This window comes from Cenococcum geophilum (assembly GCF_001692895.1).
Source record: "Cenococcum geophilum 1.58 unplaced genomic scaffold K441scaffold_53, whole genome shotgun sequence".
Classification (NCBI taxonomy): Eukaryota; Fungi; Ascomycota; class Dothideomycetes; order Gloniales; family Gloniaceae; genus Cenococcum; species Cenococcum geophilum.
In genome coordinates, this window is record NW_027137611.1 from 1,187,088 (window position 1) to 1,205,610 (window position 18,523).

General features: G+C 42.7%; 3 protein-coding genes across 3 annotated transcripts; all 3 read right to left on the reverse strand.

Annotated features, from left to right (window-relative positions):
* Window positions 1-10,615: 10,615 nt before the first annotated feature.
* On the reverse strand, window positions 10,616-12,590 carry K441DRAFT_644412 (uncharacterized protein). Its single transcript, XM_067646752.1, has 2 exons — window positions 12,159-12,590; window positions 10,616-12,052 (listed from the first exon to the last, which is right to left on the reverse strand). The coding sequence occupies exons 1-2, from the start codon at window positions 12,302-12,304 to the stop codon at window positions 10,720-10,722; spliced, it is 1,479 nt and encodes a 492-aa protein (XP_067499353.1). The 5' UTR covers window positions 12,305-12,590; the 3' UTR covers window positions 10,616-10,719.
* A 765-nt stretch (window positions 12,591-13,355) lies between these two features.
* K441DRAFT_667232 (thioredoxin-like protein) lies at window positions 13,356-14,893 on the reverse strand. The gene is made up of 3 exons (XM_067649792.1): window positions 14,504-14,893; window positions 14,062-14,408; window positions 13,356-13,924 (listed from the first exon to the last, which is right to left on the reverse strand). Exons 1-3 carry the CDS (start codon window positions 14,583-14,585, stop codon window positions 13,673-13,675), a joined length of 681 nt encoding a protein of 226 aa, XP_067499354.1. The 5' UTR covers window positions 14,586-14,893; the 3' UTR covers window positions 13,356-13,672.
* Window positions 14,894-14,910: 17 nt separating this feature from the next.
* Window positions 14,911-17,534, reverse strand: K441DRAFT_667233 (uncharacterized protein). The gene is made up of 3 exons (XM_067649793.1): window positions 16,406-17,534; window positions 15,590-16,337; window positions 14,911-15,520 (listed from the first exon to the last, which is right to left on the reverse strand). The coding sequence occupies exons 1-3, from the start codon at window positions 17,418-17,420 to the stop codon at window positions 15,190-15,192; spliced, it is 2,094 nt and encodes a 697-aa protein (XP_067499355.1). The 5' UTR covers window positions 17,421-17,534; the 3' UTR covers window positions 14,911-15,189.
* Between the last annotated feature and the right edge of the window lie 989 nt (window positions 17,535-18,523).

Consider the following 18,523-nt stretch of genomic DNA (forward strand, 5'->3'; position numbering starts at 1 on the left):
CCAACCTACTAAATACATCGTTCCTCTAACTTATATAGCAAAAGAACTACCCCCGGAGCCTTGGCAGCTGCCTAAATTTAAACCCTTTATTATTAACAATTATAACGCCCATGGCGAGCCAATTTTCCCCCTAAATACCAATACAAGTAATCCAATGGCGCTATTTAATCTATTTTACATAGATAAGATAATGGATAAGCTTATAGAGTGGATAAACGCGTATACGGACGAATAGCAGAGCCTTAAGGATAAGGACGAGCTATAAACGCGTTGTAGATGGCTCCTAATATCCAAAAAGGAACTATACGCATACTTTAGTATGCTAATTTATATAGGCATTACTATTAAATCAGCCATTGAGGATTACTGGGGCGATTTAAAAGAGGATGGCTGCAGTTATATGGTGAAAAAAATATATCTCGAAAGACCGCTTCTAGCAGCTTAATCGTTACATTAGAGCTACTAAACCCTAGCCCTAAGACGACAATTCATCTAAATTAACCTTTAATCGTGTTAACGACCTTTTAGAGCACCTAAGAGTCCTCTACTATAAGCTCTATAATCCTAGAGCTTACCTTGCTATTAATAAGACAATTTAATGCTTTATAGGAAGGGCTAGTAAGATAGTTAATATTCCATTAAAACTAACACCTAAAGGCTTTAAAATATAGGTTCTAGCTAATAAGGGCTATGTATTAGATTGGATTTATTACGCTAAAGGTAATAAAGGTCCTATTAACCTAGACTCCCACTTTATAAAGGTAAAAGGATTTAGCAATACATAAGCCGTCGTCCTTAATTTCCTTACACAGAAGTACGAGATTACTTAGTAGTGACTCTACCCTCTAGGAAAGCACATCGTGTGGCTTAATAACCTCTTTACCAGCGTTAAACTATTTGGTATAACTGGGATGGATTAGGCTAGATTAGATTTTCTATATATATATATATATTTGCAGTATAAATATTAAGTCCAGTTTTTTTATTATCTGGATTAGTGTATTTAAATATTACTATCGGAACGTTAATTACGTGATGTAGTCACGAGACTAGCTAATCTGACTTGGAGTAACCCCTTACTTCTAGACAATAAAAGAAAGAAACTACCAACTTCAACACCGCATACGTACCACTATAAGTAATATTCGTGCACGTTAATAAAGTAAGTATACTAACACTGATTAGTAGACGTATAGATTAGGAAATACGTAATAGCAAAGCTTAAAACCACACATTGGCTTAACTGCTAACGCGTTAGATCGCAGAGCTATCGCCCTATTTTAGTTAAAGGAGAAAACTACGTTACCCTTAAAGCTCGAAACTACGTATTAGCTTACTAATACGTCAGATCGCCTAGAGAATCGTATCTTTACTTAAAAAGAGCTACGTTATCCTTAAAGCTTAAAACCACGCATTAGCTTAACCGTTAATACATTAGATTGCCTAGAGGACCCTTAAAGCTTAAAACCACGTATTAACTTAACTGTTAACGCGTTAGATCGCCTAAAGGACCGTATCTTTGCTAAGAATCGTCTATAGTGTCTAAAAACTGTAGATTCGTCAATAGGACACATATATACCTTTATACCCTTACCTTAAACCTTAACTTCTCTAAACTGACGACTACCCTTATACCTACCCTTACACCTACCCTTATACACAAAGACACGACAATATAGAAATTAACTAGAAGGAAAGAATTACTAAATACGGCTACAGAATTAACTTAGAAACGGCTACGGATAACGACCTAATAGAGTATATAGAGACTAAAATACACCTATATATACGATCTAACCTTATAGACTCTATATTATGGATAGTGTTTTAGGAGAACTTTAAGAACTTTACGCTAGAGACCTTTAAACGAGTACAATCTAATACTAAAATAGGAATCCGTTAATACCTAGTTAAGAGAGGAGTATATATTATTAAGCAAGATAAGAGATACTCCCTTGGTAAGGTGCTGACAAACGTCGCTAATAAAGAAGAGTTTTATAAATGGACAGATAAGAAGCTTATCGCGGCCCTTATAGAGGTAAAGCTAATAATTATAATAACTCTATAAGACTAACTTAATTTAACCTTAGACAAGCTTGCTATACCTCTAGCCCTACCATTAGCTATTTTACTAACTCCACTAGCTATCCTAGCTGCTATACTACTAGCTACTCTGGCTGCTGTACCGCCAGCTACTCCAGCTGCTATACCACTAGCTACTCCGGTTGCTGTACCGCTAGCTACTCTAATTGCTACCCCCGCTACCCCTACTACCCCTCCTAGTCCTTAATCCTCTAATTATAACTAAATCCACGCTCTTATTAACTAACTACTATAGCTAAAAGAGTAGCAACCGCAGCAGCTATAGTAACCGTAGCAGCTATATATATATATACTACCTAAATTAGCCGTACCTAGTATAGAGTAAGGACCTAGGTAAGGACCTAGATACAGTAAAGAGGTAGCTATAATTATAAAGATCTATATAAACGACTAAAAGTACAATAGAGTTAGTAATAGCTTTAACTTTAAGTTAACTATCTTTTATAATATCTATAAAAGATCTGGCTTACCACCAGAAGGCTATATAGTGGCATTTCCTAGCATACTAAAAGGGCTTACTTAGGACTACTACTATAATAGCAACCTTAAGTTAAAACCTTTTACTAAAGTCTATAACCACATACGACAGTTCTTTAAAGGGCTAGAATACTACCGTAAGAACCTTATAAAGTGGAATAGCATAACCCTCTAAGGAGTTATGGACGAGAACCCTAATAAGTTAATTTATTAGAACTTCCAACTGCTTATAAATAAACTGCTAAAGTAACGTTATAGACTACACCTAGACTTTTATATAAACCGCATTCTTATAAATAAGTTGGTTACTGCTTACTAGGGAGTGCTAGTATGCCATATCGCTATCTCTAACCCTTTAAAAGACCTCTCTTAATTAGTCAGTAAGCTATAATCCTCCATTATTACGTAGGAAAAAGAACACCCCCTATAGACCTTAATAAGATTGTCTTACTAAGCCTTCTTTATAGATTAACGTTACTATTAAAATGACTAAAACCGAGACCGAAACACTAATTGCTATAGTAGTAATCGCCCCTATAGAACTAACGGCAGATTAAAGGCTAAGTGCTATATCTGTAAGAAGGAGGACTACCGTTTATAGAAATATATAGAGGAGGAGCGTAATTAGTTTAGAGACGACTATAAGAGACGTTTTATTAATATTAAGGGCCGCAATAAGGGCAACTTTGACAACCACTTTAAATAATACGTCGCCGCCTGTAAAAGAGATGAAGAGGATAACTTAGACTTTAAAGCCTATATACACGATACTAACGACTCTAGGAGCGATGCCGGAGAACCTAATAATAGTTCTACCTATATTACTACCTTTGGAACGCTTACTATAGAGAAAGCAACCTCTATAAGCGTAGAGCTAGCTAATAAGGCTTGTATGCACCTGCTTACGGCTTTAATACTTACCACGGAGTCTACTATAGAGCCTTACACGGAGACCGACCTATTTGCCTACAGTACGGCTACAGCCATAGCGTTACGGTATACCTTGACGATCTTTATGGGAATTATAATTAATACGGGTACTTTACGCAAGTCTATAGCTAGCTACGGTTAATTCTAAGCTCTATAGGCCGTAGATAAGTCTATAAGTCTTAATATGTTAACTAAGGGCTAAGTAACTATCCAATTCAGGATCGGAGCCTCTACGTCTATTGGAACCATAGACGTTAACAGCCCTATAGGCAAGGTATAATTCTATATCATTAAAGTAGATACTCCTTTCCTACTTTACTTAGCAGATATAGATAAACTCTATATTAAATACGATAACCTAAAGGACGTTATTATCACTTGCACTAAAAAGGTGCCAGTAGTTAGACGATTTAGCTACCCATTTCTTTTATAGAGCTTCTCCTTACAGTCTTATTTAGTTAAGTCTTTTAATATAAACCCTTACTACTTAACTAACGTAGAGCTACGACGTCTACACCGCCGATTTAGTCACCTATTAGTTAATAAACTGTAAAAGCTCCTTAATAAGGCCGGCCACGGCTATAATACTAATAGATCTACCATTGAAGAACTAACTAGACTCTGCCACTACTGCCAGAAGTTTAGCAAATCTCTAGGTAGATTTTGCTTTACCTTATATAACAATATTAATTTTAATTATAATATTATTGTCGATATTATATATATTAGCGGCTCCCCTATACTATATATAGTTAATAAAGCAACTTAATTTTAAACTAGTAGATAGCTACGAGATATTAGCGCTAAGCACACTTAGGACGTCCTATAAATATGCTAGATTAATAGCTATTTAGGACTACTAGACTTAATCACCACAGATACTAAAAAGAACTTTATTAGTAAGGAGTTTAAGCACTACGCTGCTACTATAGGAGCAACTATAAAGTCAGTTCTAGTCAAATTATATAATTCTATTAGAATGGTAAAACGCTACTACGGTCCACTACAATAAGCCTACCAAATCATTACGACTGAAATCCCTAAAATTAGCAAGGAGATAGCCCTATAAATAGCCTTTAAAGCTATTAATAACACGGCTAGCCTAAAAGGCCTAGTCCCTACACTCCTAGTCTTTAGAGCCTACTCCCGAATGGTTAAATTAGACGCGCTATCACCTTTAGTTACACAGCGAGCTACGGCTATTAAGAAAGTAATAGTGGAAATCTAGAAGCTATAAGCTAAACAACAGATCGCTAACGCCCTTAATATACGAAACGGACCACAAACTAATGTTATTTACGGCCTCCCACCTAGTTCACCTATCTTAGTTTAAAGAGAAGGTAATACTAGCTAAAGTGGTTATTGGGACAGACTATATATACTACTTGCCGTCAATAATAAGACCTATACTATAAAGCTACCAAATAGACCTATGACCTTCCGCTCTACGGTTGTAAAACTCTACCTACTAGACCTATAAGACCCAGTCAAACCATAAGAGTTTGTCAAATTAGACGAACCAGTGCCTTTACTAGCTAAACCTTAATTATTATATAAGACTGAACTACAGCTACCGCTAAAGCGAGGTAGAGGTCGCCCCCGCAAATACCTATTACTTACGGCCGTCGCAGATACAGCTATTACGGATGCTATAATAGATACAGGCGCTCTTACGGGTGATATTACGGATATCGCTAATATCACTATNTACCTACAGGACGATAATACCGCAGATACGGCTAATACCACTATTTACTTATAGAACAATAGCAATACCCAATTTAGTACTTTACGATAAAAGGAGGTTATAGGCCTACTTAAGAAAGGCGTCTTTAAGATTATTAAGCTGCATAATATACTAAAGGGGGTTAGACTCTTTAACTTACGGTTTATTAATAAAATTAAAAATAAGGGAACTAATAAAGCCTTTAAGAAATCACGACTCGTTATATAGGCCTATAATAATTTAGAGAAAGAGCTAGTCCTTACCTAGTTACTAACAATTCAACGGGTTAGCCAGCGGCTAATTCTCTATATCGCTGCTATGCTACTATAGACACAACTCTACCTCTAAGATATCTTATAAGCCTACGTCCAGTCTACTATAAACCTAAACCGCGAATTCTATGTACGACCACCATATAAGCTAAATAAACAATTAGGAATTGATACGGACTCCATTCTAAAGGTTATAAAGCCACTTTATAGAGTACCTAAAGCTGGAAACCGCTGGTTTAAGACCTACCATTTACACTACGTTAATTAGCTGCGAATAAACTAGTCTACGTACAACCCCTGCTTACTTTACAGTAATAAGCCTTTTAAAATTGTCGGCCTATAGACTAATAATATACTATTCCTTATAGATAATACCTTTATAGAGGCTAAATAAAGTAAACTATATAAGGCTAAATTTATAGCTAAAAAGCGAGAGCAACTAACCGCTAATATACCAATTAAGTTTAATAGAGGACTTATTTAATTAATATAAGATAGGAGCATTACGCTAATATAAAAGCGCTAGTGTAAGAACCTTAGCGTAGTTAACACTACACTAGCAAATAGCACTAGCTCTAGAGAAGTTACGCGTGGCCTACTTACGCCAAAGGACTAGTATATCGCTTAACGCGCCAAAGGAGCCTATATCGCCTCAGTCTGTTAGTTAGAGGTCTTATACAACCTATCCTTTACTGCCTAGGTAGTTAACCTAGTTAAAGACGATATAAAGAGTCTTAATAAGCAATTAAGCTAGCAGATTAAGAACGCAAATAGAGGCCTAAAGTTTATTAAGCTAGACGCTAATACCTTATAACTCCTAGTATTTACGGACGCTTCCTTCGCTAATAATAAGGACCTATCTTTATAAATTAGCTACGTGCTTATACTAGCAGACGCCTTAAATAAGGCAAATATTGTTTACTAGTCCTTAATTAAGTACAAAAGAGTTACTAGGAGTATATTAGCCTTAGAGCTGTATAGTATAGTATATAGCTTTAATATAGGCGCTATAATTAAATCTACGCTAGATAAGGTCTTACAGATTAACCTACTACTTATTCTCTATACTAATTTAAAGTCTTTATATAACTGTCTTATCTAACTAGGAACCATATAAGAGAAACACTTAATAATTAATATAATATGCCTTTGCTAAGCTTACGAACAAAGACAGATTACTGAAGTTAAGTAGATTAATAGAGATACTAACCCTGCGGACGCTATAATAAAAGGCAAGCCTTATACGGCACTATTATGGCTTATTAACACGAACCAAGTCGATATATAGGCTATAGGTTAGGTAAAGCGTAGGGAGTAATAGAAGGTAGTTTGCGGGTTATATAATTATGGACCCTAACTCCTACTAACTAATCAGGATTTTCTATCCCCAAGATAGAAAATCGCTATTAGCTCACTTACCACTAGCGCCTTAGCGGCCCTCGCGATATCGCCATATACTACCCCTAATAATTCTTCTTTTTCCTTCTCTTTAGTATAGTGCATTTGTTTAAGATTTAAGTTAGCTATTTGTTTAAGCCGTTATAAAGGTGGAGCTATTGCGTATTATAGACGGAAGAGCTAGTTATTATATATACGCTACAAATAGTCTAGAAGCAGACTTAACTTAGAGTATAGATTAGCCTTCTTTTTAGAGTTACTCTAGTGTTAGAATATTAATTACGTAATGTAGTTATAAGACTAGCTAATCTAACTTAGAGTAACCCCTTACTTCTAGACAATAAAAGAAAGAAACTACTAACTTTAATACCGCATACGTACCACTACAAGTGATATTCGTGTACGTTGATAAAGCGAGTATACCGACAATTATGAATTCTATCTCTTGCGCAGAAAGAGCTGGTCATAGGAATTAATTTTCTTATTATTGTTGGTATACATATTAGTGTAGATTTTTTAAGACTCAGTGTGTCCAATAGCCAGCGACGCTGGCAGCGTAGCTGCCAAGAAGCTAATAACGTAAGCAGTCAGCTAGCAGTCAGTCTGCGTATAGGGTAGTTACAGTCAGTTAACAGTCAGTCGGCGATAAAACTACAGCGAGCTGACAGCTCGCTGCCTTGGTGGTAAGGGATCGAAGATTTAGTGGTGTTTTAAAGCTTTTGGCAGAATTCGGATCTTCGGCTAAAAGCTTCGGCCACCGCGTGTACGCAACCACTGTATCTACGGCACCAAAATGCGTCTTTTTTAAATACTTATATCTTAATAAGTATAAGAGCTATTTATATAAAAATTTAAATATGGCTTATTAAATAATAAGTAAGGCTTTTTATAAGGTAAAATTATAAAAATTTTGCTTTATATAATACTTTAATATTTATTTTATATAATACTATAATTTTTATAATTTTTATAATTTTTATTATTAAAAATGCTTTATTTACCATTTAATAAGCTATATTTAAATTTCTATATAAATAGCTCTTATATTTATTAAGATATATTTTGGTGCTGTATATATAGTAGCTATATATATACGGTAGCCAAAGCTTCTAAAATCCGGTTAGCCAAGCAATAGAAAACCCTTAGGAATCTCTTACTTAGCTATAGTAAATAAAGCATTTTCCCTAATATCCCCACTACGCGTATAAACCTAGTCCCCTATATTAAAACTCATCTTTTTATTACCTATGCGAAATATAAAGTATATTACATTTTACACCCCAGTAAGGTAGTAGGGCTCCTTTTTCTACTTCTTCCTCTACCTCTCCTTTATTAACTATTTGTATCAATTTAATAATACAATTAAGTCATATCCAGGGGCACGAAATACATATAGTATCGTATGCTCTTTTGGATGGTAGTGACTGTCAATTCTATTAAGGTAGACTACATAGTCTATATACTAACGCGCCTCCCCCCTAATTAGTCAGCATATAAGCGGTTAGTGCACCAAACGTATAAATACGCGTTTATACACCAGGTGCTATAATTATACATTAACTTTATCTATATATACCATATAGGCCTTATAAATTAACTAATTTTATTAATAAGTAAGTAGATAAGGAAGATAAGAAACTAGTTAAACTATAATATAGAAAGGTTCCTTATAAATTTAATAACAATCTAGCTTATAAATATACGCAGTCCTTAGTTATAGATAAGAGCCTTACTTCCTTAAAGCATAATTAAAAGCGTATTAAGCTTACTAGTAAGCTTAACCGCTACTATAATATAGGCCTTAAGTTTATTAAGACTAGTTCTAATAGCTATAAATAGAATAATATTATTCCTAATACTCTTAACCAGTGGCTTAAAATTAGTTAAATCCTTTATCTAATACTTGCTAAGATTACTCTTAATATATTCTTTATACTAGTAATAAGCTCTATATACAAATAAGCCTTTAGTTAAGATAAAAAGATTATTACTAATAAGCGTAATTAACTATTAGCTAACACGATTAAAGCAAATTAATATTAGAAGTAGTAGTTAATTAAAGGTCTTTTATTAAGTAGTTTAATTAACTATATTAACTCTAATAGAGCTTTAACTACACTCTAGCTAATAAGCTTAAATATTAATCTTACTGGCTATAAGCCAGCTTAGTAAGATACATTTAATAGAGCTTTATATTTAATTAAATCTAATATAAAAATAGTGCCTTCAGAGCCCTTACTACTGCTTTTTTCCTTACCACTAACGTTGTTACCGATTTTAATATCTACAGAGGATAATTTTGGATATATTTAGACATTATTAGATAAATTAAGGTTAATTTTAATTGGATAATGTTAATATTTATACATAAAGAGGTGCTGCTAAAAATCCGTAATAAACACCACGAACTTTATACAAATTGCCTAATTCGGACAGCGAGCTGATAGCGTAACAGTCAGCGTACCTAATTTTAACGCAGCGGACAGCGAGCGATCCATTTGGCTGAGTCAGCCAGCGATAAGGCCTCAAAGCTCGCTGTCCGCTGACTGTTGGACACACTGTTTAGACTAGGCATTTCTTACATTGGAACGATTAAATTAGAATGAGTGAGTTGCGAGGCGGAGACGGTATGAATAAATTAAAATTCCACTCCTACACTGTTCCATTCATCTATCGACTCAATGATCTAATCATGGACCCGTGACATGGGCTTGCTGCATGCGAAAATCTTCTATATAACGGCGTGTAGGAGCATTGCAAGAACTACTACCCCTGCGAGTCCGATCTCCAAAAATTCATACGAAAAAATTCGGGAACACTGTAAGCCATGTTCTCTCTAGCCGTTCATCGTGAGCTTCGTGAATTCAATGAGACACTCTTCATACCTATTGTATGCGAAGGAGACAGACAGGAATTTTAGAAAAACTAGTCAAGAAGATAGACAAGCCAGTGGAGTAGTGATTGCGAGTGAACAAAATAATATAAAGTGAGGTGCATAATATACTAATACTTTTATCCACGGATCATCTTCACAATGTAACAAGGATATAAAGTTGATAATGCTCATCACTATCCTAACCTCATAATACGTACGCTAGCGCATCTTAATGATATTGAAGGCTGCCTTTTCTTCTTTCTATATCCCACCTCTAACGAATCGATGAGGACCCAATGAGTTCTAGGCATCTCCCATGAGTCGCTTTTGTATTGTCTTCATGCAGCGCACATTTTCTAGCGCTTCTATATCCACGAATAAGGATACAAGCTACTGCAACGAGTATGTATTTGGTGAGGGAGGTAATCTCCCCATTCGTCTGCGGTTTTGGGGTGTCGAGATCTCAATCTCTCCAGTACCCAGTCAATCAAAATTGCATGACCCACAAAAACTAGCGAAAAGGGCGAGTATTAAATACACATGCCACGGTCTCGCATACACAAGACTATCAGATGGCAGCCACTTACGCTCTCATCTAAAAGGCTAAGATGTCCCACCCCACGCGCCAGCGACCGCCCACCCACGAACGGACGCCCTAGCATTTGGTCGTCTGCACAGCATGCAGCGGTCTCAATCTACCTCCAGTGACAAACGAGTCTCCCATGGAAAAAGGGGAAGACGACGTATACTGAGGAGGGTCACGCACATTTAAACAAGCATAAGCACACAACTCACTCACTCACTCACTCACACACACATCACACCAGCCGCGGGCACTGAGGAAAAAAAAAAAAACAGCCTCGTATTTACAAAGCCACCCCAAACGCCGCATCCCATGCCCAAAACACACCACGTTAGTCACACACGTCATCATCATCTCACACACTCGAATTTAGCAGACTCCGCTCGCCCAACCCATCGCTCTCGAATAGGCCCCGCATAGGGACAACCGCGGACCCAGCCCCTGCCCCCGTGCTAATAGCAGCAGTGGTAGAGGTGGGTATGGCGCCCATGCCCAGCGCCATCCCGTCTTCCCACAGCGAGCTCTGGTTATGGACGTCGGTCCGTTCGTCGAGATCGAGGCCGGAGAGCAGATCAGCTGGCGGCGGCAGGTTGACGGCGCCGCTTCTGGTGCCGGAGGGGTGAGAGGAGGGGAAAGTGAGGGTGGGAAGGCTGGGCGGGTATTGTGACGAATTTTGCGTTTGTTTGGTGGTAGAGGAAGAAGAATAGATGGGAGCCGTAGTTGTTGACGACAGGATGTTTGCTCCTGTACCTGTGAGGTTTATTGGGAAGCTTGTCGTGGTAGTTGGTGGCAGATTCAGCGTCGCAAGCGGGTTAATGTGGTATTGGTCCATCCCGGCTAGGAGATTGAAGTTTAGATGCGACGTGATATCTGCAGCAATAGCAGGCATATTCGCCATAGCAGCGTTGGTGGAATGAGGTGGATGCGCGTCTGCCCATTGGAAGATATTGCGACTTAGAGTAACGGGGCTGTGCGAAGCCTCGTCTTCCGAGGCAAGGTCAGGGAAATCGTCAAATGGATCAGGGAAGGTGATTAGGAGAGGTTTGAGCAGACTGTATGGTTTATATCTGGTATCAGATGGGGTTTGAGCAGAAATTATGGATGGAGGAGCGCATGGTGTTTCGACTTCGGGTCGATTGGCCGATTTGGCTGCTTGATTCGAACTCGCCGGTTCCTTGGAGTCAGACTTTGCGCCACTGCTCCTATCCCGCTGTTTCTGAGCATCTTTCGGCTTGACTTTGTAGCCTGCCTGAGCATACTTCTCTGGAAACCGAGTCCGAAATCGGTCTCGAAGATCAGTAGGATGTCTTGAATCGAAGCCTAGTTCAGGATCAGACCGTATATTATGCCATACAGGGCCATGCTTCTCGAATCCACGGATTAATGCTTCATCATCTCTCTCTGTAAACTCGCGCCTCTCACGGCGTTTGTTTTTAAAAAAAGGTCTATCAATGCCCATTTCCGCTAATTCTGCAGGGCCTTTCCGGTCCGTACCAGAACGTGGTCGCCGTAGGGCCTTGGCTTCCGGTGGCTCGGTTTGGGGGGGATGTAAGCCGTAGTATTGCAAAGGCTTTGCAGTAACATCTTTAGGTTCATGAGATCCTTTTGCAGATTTACTTGGTGTAGCAGGGTTAGACGAGTTAGATGCGCGGTATTTGCTGTATTCATCGGGACAGCAAGTGCGGAACCTTCAAAGCATCAGCAAGATAGAACAGCATGCATTCAAACAAGTAGCTTGGAAGAATCGGCGCAAATAACTGAGAGAAAAGGGCAATGAAAAAAAAGGCAACGAACCTATCCTTCAAGTCCACCGACGTTCTGTCCCGAAACATATAATCCTTACACTCCAGAATCTTCTTCCAATTCCCAATCCCGAACCTCGCCACGCCCCTCAAGAGATCCTTCGTCTCCTGCTCCGTCCATTTATTCCGCTTCTTCATCTTCCCCCCAGCAGCACCACCCTGCCCCCGCTCCGCCACCCGCTCCACCGCCCCCGTAGCCTGCACCCCGGGCCCCACCTCCCTAACCTCCTGCGCTGGTCTCTCCACCAACGCCCCCTTAAACCCATCCCCCGTAATCGGCGGAAACAGCCCCGCATCCGGCGGCGGCTGATGCAGCCCTTGCAGCAGGGGCGGAATCCGCGGCCGCCGTGCGCCCTTCTTCACCGGCGGATGCGGCTTCGGCAGCGTCAGCAGCTCGTTGCCTTCCAGCTTGCGCTTCTTGCGCGGGCTGCTGCCGCCGCCACCACCACCACCACCACCACCACTGCCGTCACCGTCGAGCAGGATGTCGCTCAGCGAGCCGCTGAACACCGCCGCCGCTGCCGCCGCTGCCGGCCCGTCCTCCAGCTCGTTGTTCAGCACCTCCGTCAGCGGGATCGTCGACTTTGCATGTCGGCTTGCCGCTTTGAGCTTGCCGTCCTCGCGTGCGGTGGCGGTGGCGAGCGCGGTGCCATTGCTGTTGCTGCTGCTGCTGACGGCGGCGGGGCCTGCGGGCAGGCCGAGGAACGCAGCGTAGAAGTCTTTGTTTATGAATTCATGCCCGAGAGAGGGCTTGGAGGCCCGGGGCTCGAGCGAGTTCTTCGAGGCGCGGGTTTCGTCAACGAAGTCGCGCGGTTCGACGGGTAAGGGGCGTCTGGGAGTGACGCTGGGCGGTGGGATTTGCACGGGGTGGAGGGAGGAGAGCTGTTCGATGGTGTTTCGGTCGATAAGCAAGGTGTCTCCTAGCAGAGACGCTATGCGCGGCTCCATGAGTGGAAGGGAAAAGGTGCCATTTGGCCACCTCTTGTAGCCGTGAGGTTGTTCGGGTGGTCAGATTGCAGGTTGGCAAAGCTGTCAGGGTTGGGTTCTGATACGTAGACTAGGCATGGTTTTGGCGATCCCTACATCGCTTGGGGCGAGGTTCAGCCCTATCCGCGCATCGAGGAGGTTCATCTTCACTCAGCTGCGGTGCAGGAACCGACTTGTCAAAACGTGTAAAATTTACATTAAAACTCCATCGGCAGAATGCAATCCTAAGGAATTCTTCACTTCAAATGCGAGGAAGAATAGTTCTAGCTGGTACATCTGAAGGGTATGGAGCGAATCCAAAGGTTTTACAAGAGTGATGCTGAAAAATCCAGCCAAACGCCCATAGTATAAACAAGCTCATTAGCGCCAAAGCACTAAAAATGATGTTCAGGAAGCAAAAGTTAGGGCTCTGAGCAAAAGGGCTCCACTTGTTCTCCAGACTCCCCAGCCCATGCAGGAAGACGAAGGACCTCCTTCCATTCTGCTTAACCCAGTAGCAAGCAGTCAGATAGAACAAGCTTATTGTCCATTCATCGTATGGTGGCCTGGCTTTGGCGTCACGCCATTGCTGGCTTCGCTTGTCATGTGAGTGTCTGCGTAGGCCTTCTCCACGTATGCCTTGTTGCCTGCTGGGGTAGCTTTGATGCCTTCTGATCCTGGGTTCCAGTTTGCTGGGCACACCTCGCCATACTTCTCGGTGAATTGGAAGGCATCGATCAGGCGGAGGGTTTCGTCAACGCTGCGGCCGACTGGGAGGTCGTTGATTGTGATCTATGGCGCCGGATGTTAATAAATGCAGACTCATGNATTGATAACGATGATCCAACTCGCAGGAATCTAGAAGAGAGATGCTAGAGATACTCCGTGTGCTCTTTTTCATCCTAGCCAGCATCAGCTGAGGGACGTACCTGTCTGACAATTCCCTTGGGGTCAATCAGGAACAGTCCACGCAATGCAATACCCTCCTCTTCGATGAGCACACCATAGTCCTTGCTCAGCGAATGGTTCTTATCGCTCAATAGCGGAATATTGATCTTCCCCAGTCCGCCATGTTTCCTCGATATGTTGTTCCATGCCAGCAGACTGTACTCTGAATCCGTGCTGGCGAAAACGACTGAGGCTCCTCGAGATGCGAATTGGGCTGCTGCATCGCTGAAAGCAATGATCTCGGTGGGGCAAACGAAGGTCCAGGCCATTGGGATGAAACCAAGGACGAGCCATTGCTTGGTGGATGTGTAGGTAGTGAGGCTGAGCTCTGTTGACGGAATTTAATCAGCTGAATGATCTCTCGTAGCGGTACCAGCAGGTTTAAGGCTGGTCTTGGAGTTGTACAGGTCTAGGCTGTCCCACCTTCGAAAGTACCATCAACAACAGCAGTGCACTGAAAGTGAGGTGCAGGCTTTTGGACGCGCGCTTTTCCGGAGTAAGCCATGATGACTGGGTTTCGGGATGGAACAAGTAAGTATATTGGTTTGAGGATGAAAAAGTGTAGGGTTTTGGTCTTGACAGAGCTCAGCTGAAGGTGCGAATCGGAGGACAGCCAGGGGTAGTTGACATATAAAACGTGGGTGAGAGAATCAGCGGACAAATTAAAACACGCTGCCCAATGCGGCTTAGCTCTCGAGAATTTTATTACCGCTGCCGTTCACTGCTGCCAGGAAAAATATAAGTACAGAACCAGGGCGAAACTTCTGCCAGAATTGATGCTCGCTGGACGCTTTTGCTAGTTAAACGAAATCCAGACCGCAAAATTACTTCAGCAGCCCGCCCTTCTCCAACGAAGGTGCTTCAAGGCACTTCAAGGCGCTTCAAGGTGCTTCATGGTTGGCCGGCGGCTAACGTCTCGTCACGAGTTTTCGCGCGCAGCCATCTCGATTTGGTTAACCCTCGGGATTCCCGCGTCGGGTCAGGACGGAAGGATTTACTAAGCAAATCCTTGTCATGGGGCGTGCATCCGGCTTAAGCCTGACACTTTTTACATGTGCTCTTTCCTAGAACTTGACACGTTCCGTTCTATAAAACAATGTAACAACACGCTAGCTTGCTAATCTCCAGGCCTTTAACGGCAGCGCCTGTAGCTTCAAAGCCGCGGGCTTGATAAAACCCCAGAACGTCACTGCGCCAATAATAATACAGATTACGTTCATCACATAGTACCCGTCCGTTGAAATGCTACACGCGCCACCTCCGTCCCTGCACCTGTGCTTGTCCGCTTCCAAAGCGCATGAGAATGCCGTCGTTACCAGGTCTCCTTTTAGCGCGCTGGAATCAGGCGGAACCAATGGAGGACTGCATGTCGCTACAGTGAAAAGATCGACGAATTTGAGTATGAAGAAACGCGGGAATGTTCCACCAAGATTGGAAACTCTACATGTATGTCAGCAGCCACACAGAAGTAAAAAGGTGGAATCAAGGTGGCGATGTAAGAATACGTACGTGGCAAGTAGAGTCATATAAGTCCCGCCAATGACTGGATCCGCGATCCTGGCATGGAAGGCCGAGATCGCAACAAACATGACTGTGTTCATGAATGTTGAATAGACATGCTCCACAATGACGGTGAGAAGGTACCATAGAGTGACTCCGCTGGAAGGGAATATCATGACGACAAACTGCGCGAACACAGCTGCACCGAGCCTGCCCACGAATGCCCAGCACCATAGCTGCATTGGAGGGTATGTTTGACACCATTTCCCGGCGTAGTAGCCCAAGGAAATCTCAAAGGGGAAGTCGATCAAGACTGTCAGGGCCAGGTCTTCCTGGCTGAATCCTTTGTCCAAGAGCTTGAGGTTCGTGACAGCATCATTTGCCTGGAACCCGATCTTCGCGATAAGATGTATGATGATAAAGGTCTGGATGTTTTTCAGCTTGAGAATACCTCCCATGACCTTGTATACATCCCAAATACCATCGGTATTCTTAGTCTTCTCTTCGCGTTTGAGAATAGCCAGGCCGAGTGTGACAATCAGATAGCCCCATCCCCAAAACTTGAGATAGCCGTCCAAGGTCATTATGCCCACATCCTGGGGTGCGCTGGTAGGTCGGAACCATCTGTTGGAGAAATCCTTCGAGTTGAATGCGAGAAATACAGTATAGGATAAGAATTGGCCGGCCGTCAATCCGACTGTTTGTGCTGTAGAGGCATAGGATAGATTCTCGTGAGAAAGGAGTGTAAGGGCCCAGCCTATAAGAAATATCAGCAAGGTTGCAGACTAGAACACTAGGTGAGATGCCCAAAGATTATTTGCTCACCGTCAACGGCAATATCCTGAGTCGCGCACAAAAACACCAGAGCAAACCACCACCACGTAAAGTTCCAAACACCGCCTCCATCTTTTGCCTCGGCATTCATCATCATCTGCTGAACCCGGCTTCCCAACCACAACATTGAAAAGCCTGATATTGTCTGGATCGGTAGAATCCAGCTCTTCCTCCTGCCGACCCTTGGACTCCATATCGCATCCACGATAGGGCTCCATAGCAGTTTTAATGAGTACGGATAGGAGGCGAGGGAGAAGACTCCGATTTCGGCGTAGGACACATGCGATTTCAATAAAAACGGAACCGATCCAGTAGCCAGTCCCATTGGTATGCCCTGCAGAAAGTATAACAGCACCAGCAGCAAGAAGTTCCTCCGATCCTGCTCCGGCAGGTCCATGAAGCCCTTGGGTGAAGCTTCTGGGTCATGGGTCATTGTTGGCACCGGATCGTCCAGTGTAAAGCTATGCCGGTTCATCAGATGTGCTGCCTGGTTCGCAGACGTTGGGATGTCGATGGAGGCATGCTTCCGCCTCTGTTCAACTAGACCGTTCATTGTCCCGTTCGCATACCCGTTCAGACTTCTCCTTGAATCCGTCGAGCTGGTTCGACTAAGGGGGTTGGTCCGAGCTAGCGAGTTTGGATTCGGTGATCGGCTCTTCCTAGCACTTTTGCCCATCTGTTCTTCAGTACTGTCCTCGGAATCCGACTCGGAAGGGGAGTAGCGAAGGAGGTGGCTGCTTTCAGGGGTATTTGCGGAGGAGGGAATGTGCAGAGGAGCAAGCTTCTTGAGTTGGTTTCGGCGCGAGCTTTCTGATTGGTGGACGACTACGGGGGATGAGGGGCCTAGTTCTTGAAGTTCTACGTCACCTTGGCTTCTGGCTCTGCGGTGTTGCGCGAGGATGTTTTGCTGGAGCTGAGCTTGGTGGGTGGGTATTATGTGAGTTTCAACGGCTGATGGAAAGGAAGGAGGAATAGTAGAGAGCGCGTCGCCTGATGGGGTAGGCATCCATGTGGTGAAATTCGGAAAAGAAGGTTTGTTGGCCTTTAGACGTGTTAGTGCGGGCAATGATATGCCTAGCCAGTTGGCGTAAATACAGGAACGTGTCCAGTTCGGGAGGCAAAAGATGTAAAGTGCAGAATTACATAAGCGGCGCGCATTGCTCGTTCCCTTTATCTCGGTCCCAGACGATCATCCAATCACAAGCTGCTTACATAAAGATTAATCAGCTTATAATGATGATCGTCTGGTATACGGTTCGGAAATTTATTAGTCCCGCGCGCTAATTTATATGTGATCCTTATACAAACTCGCGCGCCATACTAATTTTTCAGCCATTAATCAACAATAAACTAACGCCTTTATAAACAATCGGCTAACGTTATATTCTAGAACTTTATAAGGCGATTCCAACGCTGCTAAAATTATTGCGAACGGCCTGGTGGTTACCGCTATGTTTTACCTAAAATATTACCACCAAAATAGTAAACATTTAGCTAGAGCCACTAATTCTTAATATTTAACCTCCTATATTAATATTTAGAGTAGATAAACACCTAAATAGCTAATGTATTGTATCTAGACTAACTCTGGGCCTTATTACCTGCTTTATTGCTCCTCCGCTGCCTGCACAAACGCCTGCACAAAAGCCTGCACGAACGCCTGCACGAACGCCTGCACGAACGCCTGCACGAACGCCTGCACGAATGCCTATACAAAGCTCTATATAAAGCTCTGCACGAGGCTCTGCTTGAAGGTCTGGTCGAAGGTCTGGTCGAAGGTCTGATCTGGGTCGAGGGTCTGGTCGAAGGTCTGGTCGAAGCGCTGGTCGAAGCTCTGGTCGAGGGTCTGCGTCGAAGCTCTGGTCGCAAGCGTCTGGTCGAAGGCGTCTGGTCGAGCTCTGGCTCGACGAGCTTTGGCTCAGGGCGATCGGCGCGCGAAGCTCTGGTTGAGACTCTGGTCTGGAAGTGCTCGAGAGGTCTGGGTCGAAGCTCTGGTCGAAGCTCTGTTGGGTCTGCTCGAAGCTCTGCTCGAGGGTCTGGCTTAAGGCTCGTCTGAGCTCTCTGGTCGGAGGCGTCGGTCGAAGCTGCTGGTCGAGGGTCTGCTTAGCT